The 22,913-nt window shown below is 36.7% G+C and overlaps 3 protein-coding genes and 1 pseudogene across 14 annotated transcripts; 3 read left to right on the forward strand and 1 right to left on the reverse strand.

The window, feature by feature from the left end:
* Nucleotides 1-1,451: 1,451 nt before the first annotated feature.
* On the forward strand, nt 1,452-3,198 carry LOC147523881 (actin-depolymerizing factor 7-like; annotated as a pseudogene). The gene is made up of 3 exons (XR_015217812.1): nt 1,452-1,554; nt 1,946-2,210; nt 2,825-3,198. The product of XR_015217812.1 is annotated as an actin-depolymerizing factor 7-like (transcript).
* A 4,596-nt stretch (nt 3,199-7,794) lies between these two features.
* Nucleotides 7,795-12,094, forward strand: LOC147523882 (uncharacterized). Of its 3 annotated transcripts, XM_086600518.1 has the most exons (11): nt 7,829-8,028; nt 8,118-8,333; nt 8,841-8,999; nt 9,089-9,250; nt 9,348-9,566; nt 9,664-9,882; nt 9,972-10,133; nt 10,223-10,399; nt 10,480-11,088; nt 11,164-11,640; nt 11,742-12,094. In XM_086600518.1, exons 1-11 carry the CDS (start codon nt 7,992-7,994, stop codon nt 11,882-11,884), a joined length of 2,580 nt encoding a protein of 859 aa, XP_086456644.1. In that variant the 5' UTR covers nt 7,829-7,991; the 3' UTR covers nt 11,885-12,094. The 3 variants fall into 3 exon arrangements, with proteins under 3 accessions (XP_086456635.1, XP_086456644.1, XP_086456651.1); XM_086600509.1 differs by having other exon boundaries at nt 7,795-8,028; nt 10,480-11,640; XM_086600525.1 differs by lacking the exon at nt 9,089-9,250 and having other exon boundaries at nt 7,837-8,028; nt 10,480-11,640.
* Nucleotides 12,095-13,144: 1,050 nt separating this feature from the next.
* Nucleotides 13,145-15,245, reverse strand: LOC147523883 (uncharacterized). Its single transcript, XM_086600484.1, has 5 exons — nt 15,108-15,245; nt 14,908-15,025; nt 14,673-14,825; nt 13,407-13,641; nt 13,145-13,318 (listed from the first exon to the last, which is right to left on the reverse strand). The coding sequence occupies exons 1-4, from the start codon at nt 15,113-15,115 to the stop codon at nt 13,408-13,410; spliced, it is 513 nt and encodes a 170-aa protein (XP_086456610.1). The 5' UTR covers nt 15,116-15,245; the 3' UTR covers nt 13,145-13,318; nt 13,407.
* Nucleotides 15,246-15,829: 584 nt separating this feature from the next.
* LOC147523884 (denosine deaminases acting on tRNA) lies at nt 15,830-22,078 on the forward strand. Of its 9 annotated transcripts, none has more exons than XM_086600582.1 (10): nt 15,830-16,115; nt 16,187-16,307; nt 16,389-16,517; nt 16,636-16,746; nt 17,192-17,305; nt 18,509-18,678; nt 18,761-18,837; nt 18,907-19,026; nt 19,176-19,263; nt 21,442-22,078. In XM_086600582.1, exons 2-10 carry the CDS (start codon nt 16,256-16,258, stop codon nt 21,544-21,546), a joined length of 966 nt encoding a protein of 321 aa, XP_086456708.1. In that variant the 5' UTR covers nt 15,830-16,115; nt 16,187-16,255; the 3' UTR covers nt 21,547-22,078. The 9 variants fall into 9 exon arrangements, with proteins under 9 accessions (XP_086456708.1, XP_086456694.1, XP_086456702.1 ...); XM_086600568.1 differs by having other exon boundaries at nt 15,832-16,115; nt 16,196-16,307; nt 16,438-16,517; XM_086600576.1 differs by lacking the exon at nt 21,442-22,078 and adding an exon at nt 20,464-20,636 and having other exon boundaries at nt 15,832-16,115; nt 16,375-16,517; nt 19,176-19,262.
* The last annotated feature ends 835 nt before the right edge of the window (nt 22,079-22,913 follow it).

Below are 22,913 nucleotides of genomic sequence, written 5' to 3' on the forward strand. Positions count from 1 at the left end.
AAATAATGGCTACCTACATATCTAAGATCTATTCTTTAGGGATCAAGTTTCAATAAGTAGTTTTTATATGAATGAAGAAATTGAGACCCTACGAGCCTTTGTGTTTGTTTTGTCGAAAAGAATTCTTATCTCTTTGAACCTCTATCTTTATATTCTACAATAATAAACACGGATATATCTTACATGTAACCCGGTTGTTGGGTGTAGCTAGGATTAAGCCCTTGGGCTTAATTGAACTGGGCTAGATCCATGGGCTTAATGAGCCACAAAGTGGGGGTCTATACAGGTATGAACAGTGATTTGTCCTTGCAGCTTATTTTCACTCGAAAATTGGTTTTCTAACTCTCTTTTATATTAAAGCAATAAAAAATGTGTGATTTATTATATATAAAACACATAAGGATAAAAATGATATTTAAAGAAAAGAAAAAATACCGGACCAACTTATTTTGTACTTGAGGGTTATTTTAATTAAAATATTAGATAAATAGTGTTGTTTTAACTGGATTAATCTCGAGTATAGTTTTTAAATAGTTGCTGCCCTGGCCTTTGGACTATGCAGAGCCGTCTAGCCATGGCCCATGGGTATTTGGACAGACTATATCTCAGTGGCCTGGGTTCAATAAGTTGAATTTGATCACATGGTAGAGTGGTGACGTGGATTTGTAGATTTTCAGCGATGGCAGAAAGTTACAAATTGCACAAGAATGTCTTCGAAATATAATTGATGATATTACGCGATTTGGAGATATAATTGATTATTTTTTATTTCGCTATGTATTTATTATTTTTTGTTGATAATATATTTCCAACCAGTAATATATCATGCGGCGTGCTGTCTGCGGTTAGTAGAACTAGGTCCGGCCCTAACTTCCAATAGGCCCTATACAATATGAGACTGTTTGTTTGTTCCCCGCCCTTAGATTGGGCTTTTGTAATTGGTTTTTTAATACTATAGTAGGTTTTTGTAAGCAAAACAGGGCCTTTTTTTTTTTTTTTTTTTTGGGGCCCAAGAGCTTCGACAACATAGGGCCAGGGCCGCCATGAGTAGAACATATCATGCCATATTGCGATTGGTTGATTTATCTTTTCCAATTGAAACAATGGACAATTAGCCAGAGATGTAGTAGCTAACAAGCTATACACAAACACAAGGCTAGTCTCAACACAAAATTATCCTTGTTATTTGTAGACCTTATAGTCATAACTAACTTGCGAGTGAAGGGGAAATGTTGTTATCGGAAGTCCTAAAAATGGGGAAAATTGGTCAAAATGCTTAAACAAACCAGGTAGGCCTAAGTTTAAACTACCCAAACGACATTCTCGACCAAAATTGAGAAAACAAGGCCTGGTAACAACACCAGGAGATGATCTGGACGAAATTGCTCCCTTAAAAGCTCTCGTTCCCACCTTTTTCTCCTCTCTCAAAACTCACCTTTCATCCACCCAAATTCAAGGATCTTCAATATCACCTTAGTGCCATATCCTTCTTTTCTCTATTCTTCTTTCTCTCCTTTCCATTTCAGTTTTCACAACCCCTTGGAGCACAATATGGTATGTTGCAAATATTTCTCAATTTGAACGCATGCATGCATGTATAGCTTTGTTATATTTTAGCATTGTTGTATGAGAATAGGTGAGACAAAAAGATGCAAATGAGGAATAGAAGGTAAACTAATCAGATGTTATATGGTGGAGTTTTCGTTAATGGTCTATACATTTGTGCAATCCATCTTTGAGCTATATTGTTAAGGTACATCAACATATAGAGTACAATGTTGATAGTTTCATTTTGTTGTTTTGATGACTCATGGTTGTTCTATCACTTATGAGACATATTCTACTGGGTGCCTTGAATTATAGGATGTAATTAAAATTAATGGTTCATTCTTAGAATTATGATATGCATGGCGTTTATTTATCCCTTTGTTAAATCATGGACTAGGCGAATGCGGCGTCTGGAATGGCTGTGCATGATGATTGTAAGCTGAAGTTTTTAGAGTTGAAAACCAAACGTCAATTCCGATTCATTGTATTCAGAATCGAGGAAAAAATACAACAGGTAGTCGTCGAAACAGTGGGTGAACCAGATGCCACATATGATGAGTTCACAGCAAGCTTACCAGCCAATGAATGCCGCTATGCTGTTTTGATCTTGATTTCATTACTGATGAGAACTGCCAGAAAAGCAAGATATTCTTCATTGCATGGTAATGAACCCATCAACTCCTTTTGTTTCTTCTACATTTCAGTCATCAAAATTTAAGGCCCTCATGGTTACTTACATTAGCAAGATAAATTACCATGCATAACAAAAAGTCGGTATATAAACACGTTTAATTATTATTTTAGTTCTCCAATGCGTATAAACAAATGCCATTGGAAACCATAAAAAAAAAACGATGAAAACAAAACGGAAAAGAAATACACTATATAGTATATTAGGATATACCATGTTTTTTATGTTTACTTAGGTCTAACCATCACAATAGTCATCGTTCTCTCAGCTATGTCGGCTGCAACCTAGAAGGTGCGCAACAGATTGTGCATTTGTGCCATAATGATTTTGGGTCTATATGTATTGGACTAGACTTTGCTCAAGCCCGTTGAAGAGTAAGACAACCAATCCGGCCCGTTATAATAAGCTAGCGAATTTCCTTTGAAGCCCAATAGAGATATGGGCTTGTATCATCTCACTTCAAATTTCAAAACCACTAGCCCTGCACTTGATTTACGCATTGTAGTGTCCAGAGCTCCAGAATGTAGCAAAAGGAAAAAAAAAGTTCATGGGAAATCATGATTTTGTATTTTTGTGCATGTGTAGGTCTCCTGATACATCAAGGGTGAGGAGTAAGATGGTGTATGCTAGCTCAAGGATAGATTCAAGAGAATTGGACGGAATTCAGGTCGAGTTGCAGGCAACAGATCCTAGCGAGATGAGCTGGGACATCGTTAAAGGGCGAGCTCTTTAAGAAAACATTTTAGGCTCTCTCAATCTTATAAGCATTCCTTTTTAATTCATTTTTTCGACTTTGACTGGCTTTGTGTTGCTTCAATTCTTAATCCTTCTGGTGGAATGTAACACGATTCGATATCATATTGCCATTCTTTGTGTCTTAGGTTGCGCGAGATTGATGTATGTATAACTATTCTTTCTTTGTTTCTTTTTGAAGATTAAATACATATCTTCTTATCGTACGACCAGATGATGTCTGTAATATAATGGAAATTCCACAACGACTACAAATACACCACGGAGTTGGAGTCCCGATCCTATTTTTTTCTTGAATACGATAGATAACAATATAATATTCTGGGGTAATGTGGAAGCATAAAGTGCATCAAAATGATTTACTTATTTTTTTTTTCTGACTTCTGAGATATCAATTTTAAAATTGAACATACTCATGTTGAAAATATACACTACTGAACATGAAAACTCTAAAAGAATGATCTTGTTCTAGGGGTACCAGTTAGGAGTAAATTAAAGCGTTAACAAGAGAGTCCTATAAGATTCTATGCAAAGCAATCCAAGCTGTCTCATACCATTAAGTATTAACCATTGTGTTCAGAAAACCAGATGTGGAGGAACAACGTACTTGATACAATCATTCCGAATTATCAATTGAAAAACAATCAACAAGCTAACAAAGCTGAGCCAGTGTCAAGGTTGCATGAAGCGAATGCAGCGATGCCGCAGCTAATATTCAAATGGATATAACTACCATGCCCAACGCTTAACTTGTTTTTATTTTTATTTTGCTATAGTTAGGAGCAAAAGGAAATTCCAAGAGCAAAAAGAAATTCCAATTCATCTGTATTTAAATTTTAAAACGCTAACCCTTGTTTATTCTATCATAATAATTTATTCAAATTCATCATCCATAATTTCTTTTGTTTCTGCAAAAACACCATGCATGGCGACGAGAAAGAGGGATGATTGCGAAAGGTGTGCCGACAGCCTCTACAAAATCGTCGAAAAGAAGAGAAAGATGGATGGTGAGATTGTGAGAAAGCCAGGAGTGAACTGTCTGATTTGAAGGTGAGCCGTTCTTCGTCCTCTTTGATCTCTGCGTCGTTGGTCAGACTTGGATATGGTGGATGAGAAAGGCATGAGAGAAGCTTCTGATTTGAAGGTGAGTCGTTCTTTGTCCTCCTCTCTACGCCGCTGCTCAGACTTGGATATGGTGGATGAGAAAGGCAAGAGAGAAGTTTCTGGTTTCAATAAGTTCTTCAGCCTGGTTTTTGGGTCGCTGCTCTAAGTCTGAAGTCTCTGAACAAGCAAAGAAACTATTTTTCAGTTTTTATATTCGTGGCCGTGTTTATTCTATTCTATTCTATTCTATTGGGAGAGTTATAATGAATCCAAGGTGAGGAGTTGATATGTTTAATTAGTTTAATTTAGTTATTGTTTGTGCTTTAATATTTTCATTGTTCTATAGATAAGAGATGTTACTATTAGGATAGATAGATAAGAGATGTTACTATTATGATAGAAGTTAATTAATCCTCACAAGAGATTAATTGGTGGATTGATTATCTTCTCATACTAATTAACCTTTGGCATAGAGATAAAGATTGGTTGGGTGGGGATTTAACAAAATTCGGAAATTTGTGTTAGAACATTGTGGGAAATATGAAAGATTAGAACTTTACAATAAAACTAATTAGACATATCAATGATTTGCTAAAAGGTGTATTTAAAACTCTTCTCTACTTTCCCCTCCATTAAAACCCTATTTTTAATTCTTTAGTATATGAAGGTAAACTCTTATGACTCTATAAATGGCATGGAAGGTGTCTGATCTAACTTACTATAGATTTGATTGAGTTTGTAACGTGGAAGTTAAGAGATTGAATTCTCTACTTTTGTATACCTTGTACTTCTGTATACCTTGTAGCTTTTTTCCTTTTTATTCTGTTTTTAATACAATACAGTCGCACTTAGCCAAAAAAAAAAAAATAATAAAAAATTGAAACAAAATGAAGGTAATGAAGGTCGGAGTAATTTCAAATAAATAAATAGATGAATGAAGAAATTAAATTAAAAGTTAATTGGTAATGATAGAAGAATAAAATAACAATGAATACAAATCAGCAACAATGAAAAAATTAAATAATTCAGTTGAAACAAAAGAAGATGGACGACTCACAAAAAAAGTTAAATCAGTAACAATGAAAAAATTTAAAAAGCATGAAAAGATTTATTGATTGAACCGCCATAAAAGAAATTAAAGCCTTAAAGTGAGATACGTACCCAAAACAGTTCTTATTTAAATTGGAGTATCTCATTGACCCAAAAAAATAGGAAATCTAATGGAGCAATAACAATAGAAGAAGAGTCCTATTACTCATGGACTCCATATTGTGTTGTGCAAACCCAAAAAAAAAAATTATTACAAGTGTGTCATTGGTCCCAAAAAATTGAATTAGAAAACCCCAAACTTAAACGACCCGTCTAGGTCGTTCATTATGCAAACCCAACAATATGGTCACACCGTTTGGACTAAGTCTCCAACGATATGGCCATATCGTTTCCCAAACGACTTGGCACCGTTTGGGACTTAGTCAACGATATTGCCCACACGGCATTTCTCTAGAGAAAAATATAACTTTATATTTTTTCAAAGTTCAAATCCCAAACGGTGTGGCCATATCGTTGGGGACTTAGTCCAAACGGTGTGACCATATATATCGTTGGAGACTTAGTCCAAACGGTGTAACATTTGAACTTTGAAAAAATATAAAGTTCTGTTTCTTTGCCTCTTGACTGGTGTGGGCACATCGTTTGGACTAAGTCCCAAACGGTGTGGCATTTGAACTTTGAAAAAATATAAAGTTTTGTTTCTTTGCCTCTTGACCGGTGTGGGCACATCGTTTGGACTAAGTCCCAAACGGTGTGGCCAAGTCGTTTGGGACTTAGTCCAAACGGTGTGGCCAAGTCGTTTGGGACTTAGTCTAAATGATGTGGTCATATCGTTGGAGACTTAGTTCAAACGATGTGGCCATATCATTGGGTTTTGATAATGAACAACAACCTACCGATTCGTTTAAGCTTGGGGTTTCGAAATTATTTTTGGGACCACCAATACACTTGAATAATTGTTTTTTGGACTTTTTGGGACCAATGACACACTTGTAATAATTGTCTTTTTTTTGGGGTTCATCAATAACAAATACCTAGAAGAAATGATTGAAAGAAATCGACCTGATCATAAGAGGGAGAGCAAATTAAAGTGACATTTGTAATGACGAATCTGAAATTTTTGGTAAGGAAACAATTGCAACAATGAAGAATATAAAACAAAGTTTAAAAGGTAATTTTAAAAGGCATATAAAGAATTAAAGAGTAAGGGGTAATATTTACCATTTTCGAGTGCATCGCTCAAAAGTAGAGAAGAAGAAAAAAAAAACATGAAGAAGTGGCGTTTGGAAAAAAAAAAAAGTTGTAATAACTAATAAGTTGGTGAAAAAGTGTTTATCTTTTGAAAGAGCTGAGAGGTGCCTTTTCAGAGTGATATTTTTGGAGAATATATGTAATAAGTTCGGTGAAATATTAGGCGTATAATTTTATAACCAAACTTGTTGAACCAAAAAGCGGTTATTCTGAGGAGTTAAACTTTCTTATTATAATAGATAATTATATTCGTAGTTTGATTCATCTTTCAAAAAATTATTACTCTCACCTTTTTTCTCGATTTAAATTAGTTGAATTCATTATTTCTTGATAGTTTAAGAGTGAAACGAACTTTTACTAGATCTATATTACTTGATAAAGTTGATAGTATAAAGAGATAGTAGAGTATTGATCTAAACACATCAGGTATTAGTGTTTATGCATTGATATTGGATTGAACGTTAGTCCACCGATTTTTTATGCCATTGAAGTTCATTGCGTTCGGTCCCTCTTCATAGATTTGCATGAAATGCATTTAGAGTTAACCCTATTCCAAAATTCGTTTTACTTTTGCTAATTTCTCACTACACCATCTTGACCAACTAGCCAACCATTGTTTGGTTTAGTTGGATATATATTCTTTAATTGTCCATGAAATCCCTCTAAACTTGGATCTTTGTTATTCACTAATCACTAGTCACTGTGGTTTAGTTGAGAATTAAGGAGTGGAAAGTAGAGAGTTTGTAAGAGTAGAGAGTAGAAGTGAGTATAACAATATAGAGTGCATGAAATTATAGTGAAAAACTGCGTGGGCATGAAATTTAAGCGCATCCTGTTTTCTAAAAACTGCTCAAAGAAGCCCACAGAGGAGTACATTCATAGCTTAAGCAGTGTTCGAAATGCTGCGCAGTTTTTGGAAAACCGCATTGTACATTTGGTGTTTAGTTTGCTGATTTTTTGATATTGATATGAATTGGTGTCTCCACTAAAGAAGATTTTTAACCAAATTTTCAAAAATCTAGTGTTTGCATATGGATTGGTGTCTCCATTTAGCTCGGACTTAAATACCTGATTTTGGTGAATGACCCGTCCACTCTACTAAGCCCACAACAGTTCGGGCTGCCCAAACTGAGTATCGTTCAGACTCCAAAACCCAATTACAAAGTGCCACGTAGCTAAGTACAATAGCCAAAGAACCAATAAGAACAAACCACGTGTCGTGCTGCACTGGTCGACAAAATTCTTACCGACATGAGGTAATGAAGAGCAAAATCTATTTTTTCTTCAATGGCCGGTACCGACACCATTACATAGGGCCACGTGTCGCACTTAGTCGATGTCGGCCTTACCTTAGAAAAGAGACACGTATTAAACTTAAAAATTACACGTGTCCGAATAAGTACTTTTTTTTTTGTCGATAAATGTCCGAATGAATGACTGGAACCTTTATGGGACAAGAGCTCATTCTCGCATATAAAACCTCTCAAGTTTATCTCAATTCTTCACAAAAAAAAAACTAAGAGCACATTCTATATAGACTACAAAGTTTATCAAACTAAGAAACTTCAGTCTGCAAATTTTTTTTGAACTCAGTATGGATCCACAGACGACACGTGTAGGACTTCACCCTGGTAATAGCCCTGCCAACTCTTCATGTTTTATGAACGTACTTTATTTTTCGTTCTTGTTTTGATTTTCTGTTTGGTATATGTTTATGTAGCTGAAGGTGATCAAGGTGAACACCATGAGAAGAAATCAGTAATGAACAGAGTGAAGGCCAGGGCAATGAAGATTAAGGACACACTTGTTACTAAAACACATGGTTATGGTCAAGGTCATGATCAACATGAAAACGATGATGATCATGAGCTTGATGGGGAAGTTGAAAATGACTACGAAAAACTTGTTCAAGACCCAGAAGTCCATGGTGCACCAAGTAAGCTTCTTTTAGTAAAGTCACCAACTCATAGGAGTCAAATTGAACGTCATGAGTGTTACCGTACCGTACCATCTGCTTTCGAACAAAAAGACTCCAAGTCATGCCCACCACACTATGTGCCACATTTAATTAATTTTTCTAGCTTTTTTTTTATTGGAGCAAATTCTGGTTTGATATTGATTGTTGTGTTGAACTGAATAAAGTGAATCAGGTAGTGGGAAGTGGTAAATTAATTATCACCAAAACTTGTGAAAATATAAACTGTAGTACTCATTGACTCTATTAAATCTAGGGGATCTTTGATATTAAAGTTGACTAACGACTATTTTTGATAGAGATAGTTCTACATTTTTTATTTACATATTACAATGAGTTAACCTCGAATCATGGAATTTGGAAACCATTAAATTTTGGTAATTGAGAGTTGATTGAGAAAAAGCAGTTTTCATATAATTAATTGTTGTATACTTGCATAATTTGCTATAAATGCTCTTTAAATTTCAGTACACGAGTCAGTGCCTGCGAAAAACGGAACCACTGAACACGACGAGCATCCAAAGCAATCCGGAGTCAAATCTCCCTCGGGTGAGGACTTTGGTGCATCAAAACAACGACATCAAGAGCCAGGAAATTACCAAACTTCGGTTCCCAACTTAGGAGCAGGTAATTCACATTGTCCTTGAAGATTGATAAATGGCTTTTTTCCATGCAACTGTTGTACTATTTGATGGAAATGCGCTTCAACTTTACAGTACACGAGTCAGTGCCTGCGAGAAACGGAACCAATGAACACGACGAGCATCCAAAGCAACCAGGAGTCAATAAATCTCCCTTCGGTGAGGATTTTGGTGCACCAAAACAACGACATCAAGAGCCAGCAAATGACCAAACTTCTGTTCCCAGCTTAGGAGCAGGTAATTCACATTGTCCTTGAATATTGAGAAATGCCTTTTTTCCATGCAACTGTTGTACTATTTGAATATTTGATGGAAATGCGCTTCAACTTTACAGTACACGAGTCAGTGCCTGCGAGAAACGTAACCAATGAACACGACGAGCATCCGAAGCAATCCGGAGTCAATAAATCTCCCTTGGGTGAGGACTTTGGTGCACCAAAACAACAACAATCTGGAGTCGATAAATCTCCCTTGGGTGAGGACTTTGGTGCACCAAAACAACAACATCAAGAGCCAGCAAATTACCAAACTTCTGTTCCCAGCTTAGGAGCAGGTAATTCACATTGTCCTTGAAGATTGAGAAATGCCTTTTTTCCATGCAACTGTTGTACTATTTGAATATTTGATGGAAATGCGCTTCAACTTTACAGTACACGAGTCAGTGCCTGCGAGAAACGTAACCAATGAACACGACGAGCATCCGAAGCAATCCGGAGTCAATAAATCTCCCTTGGGTGAGGACTTTGGTGCACCAAAACAACAACAATCTGGAGTCGATAAATCTCCCTTGGGTGAGGACTTTGGTGCACCAAAACAACAACATCAAGAGCCAGCAAATTACCAAACTTCTGTTCCCAGCTTAGGAGCAGGTAATTCACATTGTCCTTGAAGATTGAGAAATGGCTTTTTTCCATGCAACTGTTGTACTATTTGATGGAAATGCGCTTCAACTTTACAGTACACGAGTCAGTGCCTGCGAGAAACGTAACCAATGAACAGGACGATCATCCAAAGCAATCCGGTGTCAATAAATCTCCCTTGGGTGAGGACTTTGGTGCACCAAAACAACGACATCAAGAGCCAGCAAATGACCAAACTTCGGTTCCCAGCTCAGGAGCAGGTAATTCACATTGTCCTTGAAGATTGAGAAATGGCTTTTTTCCATGTAACTGTTGTATTATTTGATGGAAATGCACTTCAACTTTACAGTACACGAGTCAGCGGCAGCAGCGAGAAACAGAACCACAGGCCAAGGCCATGATATGCAACCAAAGCAAACTGAGGTTAACTTGGGTGGAAAATCACCGTTTGAGGAGTTAACTGAACCAAAACGACGACATGAAGAGCCAGCAAATTACGAAACTAGAGTTCCTGATCTTGGGGCAGGTAATTTGCATTGTGCATTAGCCTGGTACTATTAGCTAACCAATATACACTTAATAACACCAACCTTTGTGAACCACCAGAAACTGGAAGTCACGATCAGTTCTCTTCAACTCCAAGTGCAGATTTCAGTTCCGATAAAACAAATACTACTGCAGAAAACACTATACCAGTCCCAAAAGGCTACGATGCTTCCGAGTCCGATGAAAATCGTCTAGAAAACATGAACGGAGATCAGCCAGAAAACATGAACATGAACGTAGATCAGCCTAACCAAGGTGGCTACACAGACAAGATGCCATCAGTAAACTCGGCAATTGCCGATAAAGCTCTTTTGGCAAAAAACGTTGTGGCATCTAAGATTGGGTATGGTGATAAAACAGATGACAAAACTGCAGGAGCCCAAACTGACAGAGGAGAAAATGTGCCATCTGCCGAGTCTGTTGAAGAGCCCACAACACAGCAAAGCAGCTACACGGAGAAGATCTCTTCAGCAGCAGTCTCGGCGAAAAATATGGCAGCTTCCAAGCTTGGATATGGTGGCAGTCCTGATTCTGCCTCGTCTACCGGAGCTGAATTAAATAAAGGTGGAGAGAATGCACCAGTATATGGTAAAGAAGCTGGGGTTGGGAGTGCAGTTATTTCCAAGATCCCTGGTATAGGTATGATTACCCAAAAAAACACAGATGAAGGTATTGGTGCTGACACCGATATGGGTACTGGTTCTCAGGTTGACACAGGAAGGGGTGTTGGAGAGACAGATGAAGGTATTGGTGCTGACACCGATATGGGTACTGGTTCTCAGGTTGACAAAGGAAGGGGTGTTGGAGAGACAGATAAAGGAGTTGCTTCAGTTAAGGGGTATATTGCAGAGAAGTTGAAACCTGGTGAAGAAGATAAAGCACTTTCTGAAGTTATATCTGGTGCATTCCATAAGCCGAAAGTGGTTGTGGACAGTGATGAGAAGAAGGCAATGGGTCAGGGTGTTTCAGATGCTTTTCACAAGCGTAACAGTGAAGAAGAAATGGATAGAGAGAACAAGCCTATGGGTAAGGTGACTGAATCAGAGAAGGTGGCTGACCGGTTGGGTAGTTCAGAGAGTGAAAAGGGGGGTCATGTTTCTGGTAATGATAGCCCTGGAAAAGGTGTGGTGGACAAGTTCAAAGGAGCATTCACTTCTTGGTTTGGAAAAGGTGGTGAAACAAATCCTTCTCAAGCTTTTAACGACACCAATACATCTCAAGGTATGTTTAATCCATTTGATTTGACCCAAACATTTGCGGTGCCATTCTAAATATTTTGATTTTGTATGTTAACTTGTTTAGTGTTGTGAATTTGATTACAGGTGCAACGGGAGATCAGGGTATCTCAGGTGCAGAACAAAATGTGGGGGAGAATAGGCTTCAAGAAGGCCCAATGGGAGATCAGGGCATCCCAGGTGCAGAACAGAATGTGGGGCAGAAGAGGCTTCAAGAATCGATAAATTAGTGGAAGACGATAAAATGGTTCTGAGAACGAAGGTCTCATAAATAATAGTTAGACAAGATGTTCTCTTTAATTTTTGTTGTGCCTTTATTGAATGTATGTTGGAACCTATTGCTGTAAACCTATGTATTTAAATATGCGCTCGCATACTCTTTTAAGTAATTTGATCGAACTGTGTGTTGTTCAAATGTAATAAAATGTTTGTTACTGCAATTTGACGGGATTTTGTTTTTCTGTCTTCCAAGTCTCTTTAGGTTTTAACGATTACCGAGTTTAGGTTTCTTTCAAGTATCAGTAGTTTCTCGTCAAATTTGTTTTTTCCATAAAAGGGTGCAATTTGTCAAATCAAAACTCACAGATAAAATTGTGCAAGTGTTGAGAAACCTATGTGAACTTGCACTTTTACATTGTTTGATCTGACCAAAGTCCACTTCACTTTTGGCGATCGGTGCTGTTTCTACATTACGAGGGTTTCAAGCATATAGTTGTTAAACAAGTATGCAAACCGTGCTTTAAACTCGTCGCTCTAATATTTCTCAGATAGTATGATTTTTGTCGCTCTAACCTATGTCTCCGATAGTATGATTTTTTGAATTTTAGTTTTAATCTAAAAAATAATATAAAAATATTAGGAGGGATTGAATATAATTTCAGTAATGTGAAGGAGGTTTTTTAAATTATTTTAAATAATATGAAATTAATTTTAATTTCAGTAAAGTGGGGGAGTTTTTTGCAAATTGTTTAAAAAGAAAAGAATTGATTAGAAATTTAAAATAATTAAGGGAGGTGGTTTTAAAATCTTAAAATAGAGAGATTGGAAATACACTGTTCGGTTGAGAAGTGGGACTCCTAAAGACCCGGCTATCATAGACCCGGCTATCATATAGTGTAGAGATGTGTACATGGTCCACAGTTATCATGCAATGACAGCGGTTTTGAGCTTTTACGTACAGGGTATCTTTAAAACCCATTTTAGGTGGTGGTGACGTGGAGGGCTAAATATTGTCTAGATTTAAGACATTGTGTTTTCAACACTAGCTGCTCCTTCGTATTTTGCAATGCAGCTTCAGCTTCAGGATATTATCTCAACTATGGCAGCTACATCCAATCCCACGTTTAAAAGCCATTAAAAGGTCTGTTTTCCACTGCCGACATGATAAAAGGAAGCTTTTTATGAAGTTCTCAGACTATACAAAGATTCCTTTGGTTAGGTCGTATTTATAAATGCATACAGGTTTTACATTACATACAGATAGCTAAGAGTTGCAGCAGTAAAACTGAACTTGAAATTAATTGATATACTTAACAGGTTAAAAGAACAATTGATGTGGTCAAAATCGGGCTTAACCTAACATGAAGTTTAGCTTCTTCGTTCTCTATACCTGAAAAATAACTAAACACAAGAAACCTGGGACTTTCACTTTCATCGCCCTTAAACTGTACAAAAACATTTCACATCAATTGCAAGCGTGGCGATAATTTCACACCACATAAAGATATATAGTAACAGTACAGAAAAGATAACCTTATAGAGTAAGCACTGAGTCCTGATCCCCAACAGTTTCTACAGTCTCCTCATCTGTCCCTCCAGGCTTTGTTGAAGAGGGCAACACCGCTTCCATTGCTTCCTGATCAGCAACATCTTCCGTAGGATCCTCATCTATCCCTTCAGGTTTCCCTGGAGCAGGCAACATCTCAATTATCATTTTCACCAAAGCTTCATCTTCATTGCCCATACGTTGTTCACAGTTTTCTACAATCTGCCAGCAAGGACACAAACATATCAGAAATTTTATATGAAGACAGGGAAGGATCACAAACTCAGTGAAAGTAAGCTTCCCACATGGCTGAACACATGTAGTACACACACACACAACAACAACAACAACAATAGGGATATGGTGATTTGAAATCTTCTATTTCATAAAGGACAAATTCTGATTCGAAGGATTTATTACTTGGAGAAATTACATACCAGACTATCTCTCCTATTAAATACCCTAATTTATCAACATGAAAAACCTGGTTCAATTGAATGTCTCCTAATTGGGCTATGATATAAAAAGACTTATCAAACTCTTCAGCTTTTCAATTCTTGTTATATTTTCATGTCAGTCTCAGTAGGAATGGCAATCAAGTTAGTACTATGTCTAAATCTATGGAACATGTACTCTCTGTTAAATTTTTAGCAACTGCAATGGCCCTGCTTATATCCAGATCCTAACTGGTAAAATACAATATGACCTTACAATCAGATGCTTATGATGATAAACAGTCAAGCACCATTAGGAATCACTAATTAAGACTCTCACTTTGGCTACTTGAAACAGGACAAACAGCACTTTTTTATATAAGCTGCAGGTCATCAGGATTTTCTGGCCAATAGCCCAATACAATGAATAGCTACAGATAGAGTATGCTCAGCAAGTCCAAATAACATAAGTTTCACCACACTCGTGTAGACAAACTTGGATCTATGAACAACTAAATTCCAAGTAACAACAATTTGAACAAAAAGTGATGGCGGTTTGCTGACCTAATAACAAAGAAAGCAACACCTTAGAACTTGACTTTTCCCCCAAGTTTATAGGAGTAAGTGGTAACTTTTGAAAAAAATCAATTGAAGTGAACGGTGAATTAGAAGTGGTCTATGTTGGACTTGAGCAACGGTGAATCAGCATATGTGGTAGCATTATGAAAATTGTCTTAGTCCATAATATTGCAAAACAATAACACACTAACAAATATGACAAAAAGAAAAGAAACTTGCACACTATCGGAATAAGCTTACCGAGTCGATTTCAGCAGCAGAAGAAGGTCTGATATTAATAAGATTAAGTTTCTCAGCTTTTGCAAGATCAAATTTTGCGCAACTTGTCAAAAACTCATCAATACTTTCTCTTGTTTGATTGCGAGCAGCACTTTGAACCAAATAATCATAAACCTAACATGAAAAACCATTCAAACAAACTTAATTAACAACAGAATCACAAAAAAAAACAACTCTTATTACTACTAAAACACACCTGGAACTCAGATGGAGCTACATTGGCAATAACTCGAGTGGGGTCCGTTGATGCGCCTCTAAATCGTAAAAAATCAAGAACTTCGAAATTTGTAAGTGCCCCGGCATTGGTTTGCAATCTACATGTATGTGTAGATGAAACTTTGAGAATTAAGCAAACATATTAAACCACAGTGAAAGTGTGCGAAATTAGGAACATACATCTTCATAATAGCTTGTAATAAGGAGATTGAATATTTCCAAGGACTAATGCAGAGTTAAACATCGAGTCAACATGTTGTAGCCTGTTACCTAAAATCCATAACAAAAAACCAAACTAGAGTGTTATCGAGCTATACCAGTATACCTTAAAAATTAAGTAAACCCGAGAATCCACAGTCCGCACCGCTTTGTTTGATACCCAAGCCCATGGAGCCTTGTTTGATTCTCTAATGCCCAAGCCCAAACAGTTCTTTTATCAATTGAGCGGAGTGAACGTTCTGGGCCAAAATTTCATCTGGTTGGTTTATATCTGTCCTTATCTCTTCTCTTCGTCTCCACTAGACCGTATTAAAATTTTCACTCCGACCTAGCGTAGGGACCACGCACCGAGTGGAATCTTTTTTTACTATTTGCAAAGTAAAAAAATATATAAAGTTCGCTTAAGACTAGATAACGTGAGCAGAGGTGGAGAAGAGAGAGGGAGAGATGGGTTTGTAGTGGGGAGAGAGAGTTGAATTTGGTTGAGAACGGAGGAGGGAGAGGGAAAGGGAGAAATTGCTCGAGAACGAGAATAGACAGAAACCAACCAAAATACTTTTTGGGCCACATACCCCTGTCGGCCTAGAAAGTTCGCTCTGCTAACTTGAAAAACGCAAAGTCCACGCAAAGTCCATAAGCCCGGTGGGTCTATAAAAAAAAGGTCCAAAACCCAATCCATCAACACACAAATCGCTCTCACTGACTCACGTGGGGACGTGCCTCTAGTCTTCTTCTTCTTTTCACTCTACTTGTTCCGGCTTCTCTCTATTTTCGTACATTATTTACCCAAATAGGCCGCCCATAAATTCGTAATTATGGATACCCAAGATGAATATAATTGTTCAGAATGGGGAGAAATAGTATCCTCGAAAGTATTCTCACTCTATAACTCTCTCCCAAAGAAAGGAAAACCTCAAGGCCGAGAAATCACAGTTCTCGCAGCATTTCTCATCTCTTCTCCTTCCCACGGTATTTTCATCTTTCTTTTACCCTACCATACATAATAAATCTTACTCTGTATGACTCACTTATTTGTGTAGATCTTAAAGTTGTGTCGTTGGGAACTGGAACTAAATGCCTTGGACGTTCGTTACTGACTTCTCGTGGTGATGTACTCAATGATTCGCATGCTGAAGTCATCGCGAGAAGAGCACTTATCAGGTAACTTTCTGAGATCATTTTAATAGAAAAATGCTAAGAGAATGTTTTTCCTATGAAATTGTGTTAGCTTCTTCTATGCAGAGATTAAATGTCTTAATGATGATGTTGGTATGAGTTTGCTTTTCGAAAGGGACGTGGGTGTTTCTGGCCAGGTGAAATATGTAATGAGGCCAGGTTGGAAACTGCATTTGTACATCACACAGTTGCCATGTACGTTACCAATTCCTTTTGTGCTTTCTGCTTCTCTTATGTTATCGCCGTTAGGATATAATGGCTCAGTTTTGTGGTTGTGAATGATTATGTTTACTTTTCCTTTTGTATCTCATAGGTGGGGATGCTTCCACTTCCCCGGTTGCTGAGATAAGTGATTCACAGTTGTCGATGACCAACCTCGGGGATCCTACTAATGAGCATTTGGAAACACGTGTAAAGAATGACGGTAATGGAGGGTATGGAACTCTTATTGTGCTCATTTGAAGAATTGAAGTATAAACATTAGATTTAGTTATTTCTCTATTTGTTAATAATGCAGCACAATGTGTTTCTTACTTTGGCTTTACTATGATACAAACAAAGCCAGATGTATTTCTCTATATTATTATGGAGTATGAAATTGTTTTATCAAAGTTGTGAATTGAAACATACTTATTGGCATGTGTGAATAAGATCTCTATTTTTTTTCCCGATAATAATGAATAAGATCTCTAGATATATTCATATATCTGATTTATTTTACAAGCCAATTATTATATGAGGATGAATGACCTGTTATATGGTTTTGTTTGATTCCGACCTGTTAGAACAACTGAATTGCCTTTAGGATGCAATTTCAATTTCAATTTCAATAGACCACTTTTCATTTTTCTTACAATTATTTTTTCCAGGAAAGTGCAGTCAAACCATTGGCATGGTTCAAAGAAAACCTGGTCGTGGTGAGACTACTCTGTCAGTGAGTTGCTCTGATAAAATAGCTCGCTGGAACACCGTAGGTGTTCAAGGTCAGTTGCAGTCGTGGCTACTACTATTACTCTATGTGGTTGTAATTTCTATTCAGGGTTTTTAACTATGCAAGTCTAGTTGTTAAAAATGTTAGCATGTAGCTATTGCTTCTAGTACAGTTTGTTTCATTTATAGCAGTAGAGATTTCTTCGGACATGCTAGAAAAAGGTGTACAGGAAGATTGATGCAGATATGCATCATTTAGACTCATTTTTATGTGAAAGGGGATGGGCTCTAACCTCCTTTTAATTAGATTTATATGTATCATTTTCCAGGTCCACAACTAAGTTGGTTGTACAATGAGCTAATTTTGTTGTGATGTTTAGATGGTTCTGCATGGGACATTTAAACACCTCAAAAATATTGAGTGGAGCGGCCCTAGGAACTTATATACTGTTAAGCTAGACTTTAATGTCCCATGTGGGACTATACTAATTAAGTAATTAACATCTCATGGCGTTATTTGTGCCTAACACGTGGACTAACATACTTGGGTGATGTAGAGTAGACGAGATCTTTGCCCAAATACAATATCGTGTTCAACCATCTTAATTTTGAGCGTCATACTCAAAACCAATTGGCAATGAGTGGAGTTGACCCAATATTTATATATTATTATGCAAGGCTTTAAATGACCCGTGTGGGACTATGCTAAACGTCTCAACAAATATGTCTAATTTATGTATCACCTGTTTTGTCTGTAAGTCTATCAACCTATATAACTATCTTTGTTTTTTTTTTTGGGGGTGGGGTGGGGGGGGGGGTTGATTGTTCATTTTGATACATTGTGCATGTTTTCGTATCTGTGGTATCGGCATATCGCTATGAAACATGAGGGTTGAAGGCAGTTTCAGATATCTGTGGGAACCTCTATCTCATTCTCCAATAGACATGTTTTCCCCTCAAGAATTAATGAAGCTATATGCCTATATGTAATTGAGATAAGTTCACGAGATTCAGTGCTGGTGGACACTGTTTCATTTTGGAAGAACAACTGCTGGATAGTTATGTACGTATATTCTACTCAACTTTATTAAACACCCGTTGAAAATTTCATGTTAGGACACTGATATGATTTGGTGGTTGAGACATTAAAAATAAATAAAAATACATGGTTGTTCTGTGACATAACGTTTGCTAGATCAGTTTCCCTTTGAACTAATTGAAACAATTAATGATGCTAACTTTGTTCCTCGTTATAGGAGCTCTGCTTTCTTACTTTATTCAACCAGTGTATATATCATCTATGATTGTTGGGAAGTGTCTTAGGCAAAGTGCTGCAGTTCCCTTGGAAAATCATTTGAGAAGAGCCGTTACTGAGCGCATTCTTCCATTGGCCAACAGGCTAATGTCTCCTTTTAGAGTGAATAAGGTCCTCTATGTTTATACATTGATCAATATGCATTGAGCAAAGTTGTGTACTTGTCTTTACTTTACTTTTGGGCTATTGACAGCCTCAGATTTTGGAGGCTCCAATGCCCCCAGAGGAGTTTCAGCAATCCGAATCTGCATCACTGACTTTGACTTGCGGGTATTAGATCCTCGGCTTCAACTTGTAAATTTTGTTTTAGTTAAATAGTGCTGAATGCTTCTATTATAGGTATTCTATCTGCTGGAACAAGTCGGGACTGCATGAAGTTATTCTTGGAACTACTGGTCGAAAGCAAGGAACCTCTGCAAAAGGAGCTATGTACCCATCCAGCGAGTCATCTCTATGCAAGTAAACAAACATGCTTCCTTTCAGAAATATTTTCCAGAGAGCATCAAACATGGTTTTGCATGAGCTTATCTTATAAGCATATTGAATCTGGCATGCATGAAACTCTTTTCTTCTTGTATCATTGTATTAATACACTTTTCTGATTCTAGAAAGCGACTTCTGGAGTTTTTCTTGTTGTTGAGGCATAAATGTCCTACTGAATCTCAAGATGACGAAATTTCTTATCAGAGATTGAAGGTATGGAATGATTTTTTCCATTAATTTGTTTTTCAGTATTCTATATGCATACTTATATCTCAAGTTATTTTGATACATTCAGCATTGTATTGTGTGGGGCATATTTGTCTTTGCCAAACGGTGACATTGTCACAGAATTGTGCTAAAAATGTGGAAAATATAGCTAAGCCAAATATGATAATTTTCTCCTCTTACATTCTTAAAGGCACGCACACACAGGTTTTTTCTTTTCTGTGGTTTTGTATGGGAGTATTTAGTATAGATTGAGATAATTCTATGGTGTGCCTGTGTAGGCATAGCATAAAGTTTATGTTTCCTCTGTCTTTTGGATAGGTAACCATAACTTGAATAGCTTTAAAACCCAAAAGAGAAGTAGTAAACTGCAAGAACACTTATTCTTAATCAAGTGAAAAATCAAAAGCAAAAAACAATTCAACATTTCAACCCCATCATACCCGGTGAACTTTAAGCAGCTCCAAAACTCAAATACATTATCATTGACATAGAAAACCCAGAAGCTTCACATTTTTTAGCATGGTGCGACCCCGTAAGTCCAATTCAACAAGATATCGGCATCTTTTGGATTAAATTTCACAGCACCAAGCATGTACCTTAGTCACCAGAGCGAGGAGCGGGAGCGGAAGAGGGCTTAACATGAGAAACTCCACTATATACAGCGTTATGAAAGTGTCAATTTATTTATATTTTTTATTATAAATAAATTATGAAATGTATTTTATAATAAATTCCTAAAATAAATACATATAAGACTATAAGACTATATATGTTTACAATTAGACGTATTATCATTTGTTAATTTTTGAACCACCAGCTACCCTTTTTTAGTTGGAAGTGACTTATAGTATTTTCGTTATTGAATTGATATCTAATCAATCCTTCATAATTATGATATGTGAAGTTATCTAGAATCATCAGCGGTTCAACGTTGAAGTAAGGTGTCAAAAATTTGTCAAACTTCAAAGTTCTAAAAGCCTGGCCCACTATTGAATGTATTAAATGCAATGGAAGACAAAACCGTAAGTACTAAATGTGCTGGACTGCTGGCCATTAAAAATCACTCATGTGTCTTTAGATTTGACAAAGCGCGGTTTTCAAAACTCAGAGCGCCGATTTCAAAATATCAGAGCGCAATTTTCACACAATTTTAGCTTTCAGCCGTCAAACCGTGGTTTTTGAGGGGGAACGGTGGGGTATATGCACGCTTTAGGTGACTAAGCATACAACCGGACAGCTCGAAGAAATCAAATAAACCATAAGAAAGGAGCAATCTTCGCCAACATTAAATCGTTTAAGAATATGCGACTGGATGATAATGAAGGTTTCTGGTGTGAAGGAAGCGAAAAATTCTTAAGTATTGGAACCATCATATCAGCAGGGAAAGGGCAATTTGTTTCCATGAACCGGTGGAAAGAGTAGTGAGTGATTAGGTTGTGGGCCATAATTTTACGGTGGGATTTCATTGGGTGACCTTTACCGAAGTAGTAGTCACCAGTGGTGGGTTCTGTGCTTTCTTGCTTCTTGGCCTGTTCGAATTGATCTGCAAAACTGAAGATGTGCTCACAGAGCTATCTCCCATTGCTTGATTTCTTTCTCTGGCTGTGTGTGTGTCTTCATGTAAGCGGTTGAAGGAAGGTGGTTTTTTGAGGTTTAAGAGCTGAAAGAATTGATGGTTCTTTTGCCTGTAAAGCTACTAAGAGATAGTTATTGGCAACCTTGTTTTGTGTGAATGGATGACATTACTCAGAAGCTTATTCCTCTTTTACTAGGAAATTGTTTCCTTTATAGCCTTGTCATGTTGGAAGAATATTATACATAGATTCCTATTTATTCTCAGTAGTGTTTCATATTATGTTTCCTTGTTCCTGTATAACATGGGAATTTTGGAGGTGGTTTCCCTGTGTGCTCGAGGTTTTCCCGAGCCCTAGGCGTGTGCCTGTTGAGCAAACTATACTCAGATAGAGTATTTGATTTGATGATGGGACGATTGTGGATCTGTCGTGGAATTTCAGCACTGAGATTATATTTTGATTTGAATTGATTGGGATGCTGGTTAATCAAGTACAGTCATTTCAAGTCAATTGAATTGCAGCTAGTATCTGTTGATCGTCTAATTCTGAGTAGAAATATTTATTTGAGGCATTTACATTCACTTTTCAGGCAGGGGCTCAAGAATATAGGTTAACTTCCAGTATATTCAAAGAAAGCTCCCCATTCTGCAACTGGCTTCTGAAGCCTTTGGATCTTGAAGCCTTCTCCATTTGAAGATGCTGATGTGAGTTGATGCACTCTAAGAGTTTCTTCTCTGTTATGTCAGATTTTCGAATGCACTATTAGGGAATTGTATTTTTGGTCGAAGGCCTGACTTGGAGACAAGGGAATGGTGGAGAAGATGGTTATCTAACTGGTGGAGAAGATGGTGATCAAGTTGCAGTTTGTAGGATTCAATCCAGTTGGCTAGTTTTCCAGTCATTGTTTGGCCGGCTCCTCAACCATTCTTTGGCCAGTCCATTATCCAGTAGTTTATTACTTATTCTATCATTATCTATATTTACAGAAAATGAAATGAGCGTGCTAACATATGTTTTATCATTTTTTTTTCTTAAAAAAAAAGAAAGAGACTAGTATTTGTATTTTGTAGATTATAAAACGTTCATTGTCGAGCTCCTTTCTATTAATATAGGTTAAGGAATACTGTATCATATTATTTTTATTTATTATATATTTTAGGTATCAAACAAGAAAGATACGTAATCTATTCATGCTACCAACTCATGATGATAGGTAGACATGGACATATTGTTTTATGCTCAGTGAATAGTGATAACAAAAATCAAATGATTATCTTAAACTTGCGTCATGTGTCATGTTCATAGTACAAAATATTCCGATATATCGCGATATTTGGGGATATCTATCCAGATTTCAGAAAAAGATATATAAATATCACAATATGTTAAGAGATATATACGACTGTAAATATCGGTGATATTTTGATGATATTTGCAATATTTGTGATATTTTACGATATTTGGAGATATTTAATGATATTTTGTATATATAACAATTTTATTTTATATTTACTATTATATTTTAAATAAATATAAATAATGTATCATGATATATCAAAAAATATCTACAATATCTACGATATTTGTCGATATTTTAGATATATCCACGATATTTACATGTGAAACAATGTCAAATATCTCCAAATAGAGGGATATATCCACAATATATATCCAGAAATTGAGTATCGATAAATACCCATATCCTGATATTTTGTATTATGGTCATGTTTGTTATTCGGATTTCCCCAACTTGATGTGAGCCTGTGAATGACAAAATGTGCTTTTAGTTATAAAAGGCAAAACTTAACGTCAGCATTGGTGGTGGCACTCTTTATATTAAGGTGGTACATGTAGATTGTCACCAAAATCCTAATCAGTTTTAGTGAATGTAGCATTGCAGCTTACTTCATTCTATAATTGCTGCATTATTATACGAAAAAAATTTATTTCATACCAAATTGAATTTGTAGCTCGTGATATATGTTCTCAGCCCTTATGTCACTTCTGTTTATCTACGTTTGAACTACAACCATTGTAGGTTTTCGCAAATTGATATTTTTT

Source organism: Coptis chinensis, chromosome 1, assembly GCF_015680905.1.
Source record: "Coptis chinensis isolate HL-2020 chromosome 1, ASM1568090v1, whole genome shotgun sequence".
In the NCBI taxonomy this organism is placed as follows: Eukaryota; Viridiplantae; Streptophyta; class Magnoliopsida; order Ranunculales; family Ranunculaceae; genus Coptis; species Coptis chinensis.

Bases quoted from the DNA above. Each gene is read 5' to 3' on its own strand.
- LOC147523883 (XM_086600484.1), bottom strand. The intron at 14,826-14,907 runs GTGTGTTTTAGT...TTTTCATGTTAG, and splicing joins TAGCTCCATCTGAGTTCCAG to GTTTATGATTATTTGGTTCA. The intron at 13,642-14,672 runs GTAAGCTTATTC...CCTTGCTGGCAG, and splicing joins CTGCTGCTGAAATCGACTCG to ATTGTAGAAAACTGTGAACA.
- LOC147523882 (XM_086600509.1), top strand. From the start codon at position 7,992: ATGGATCCACAGACGACACGTGTAGGACTTCACCCTG. The intron at 8,334-8,840 runs GTAAGCTTCTTT...TTTAAATTTCAG, and splicing joins AGAAGTCCATGGTGCACCAA to TACACGAGTCAGTGCCTGCG. The intron at 10,134-10,222 runs GTAATTCACATT...TCAACTTTACAG, and splicing joins GGTTCCCAGCTCAGGAGCAG to TACACGAGTCAGCGGCAGCA.
- LOC147523884 (XM_086600544.1), top strand. From the start codon at position 15,962: ATGGATACCCAAGATGAATATAATTGTTCAGAATGGGGAGAAATAGTA. The intron at 16,116-16,186 runs GTATTTTCATCT...TTATTTGTGTAG, and splicing joins CATCTCTTCTCCTTCCCACG to ATCTTAAAGTTGTGTCGTTG. The intron at 16,757-17,201 runs GTATGGAACTCT...AGGAAAGTGCAG, and splicing joins AAGAATGACGGTAATGGAGG to TCAAACCATTGGCATGGTTC.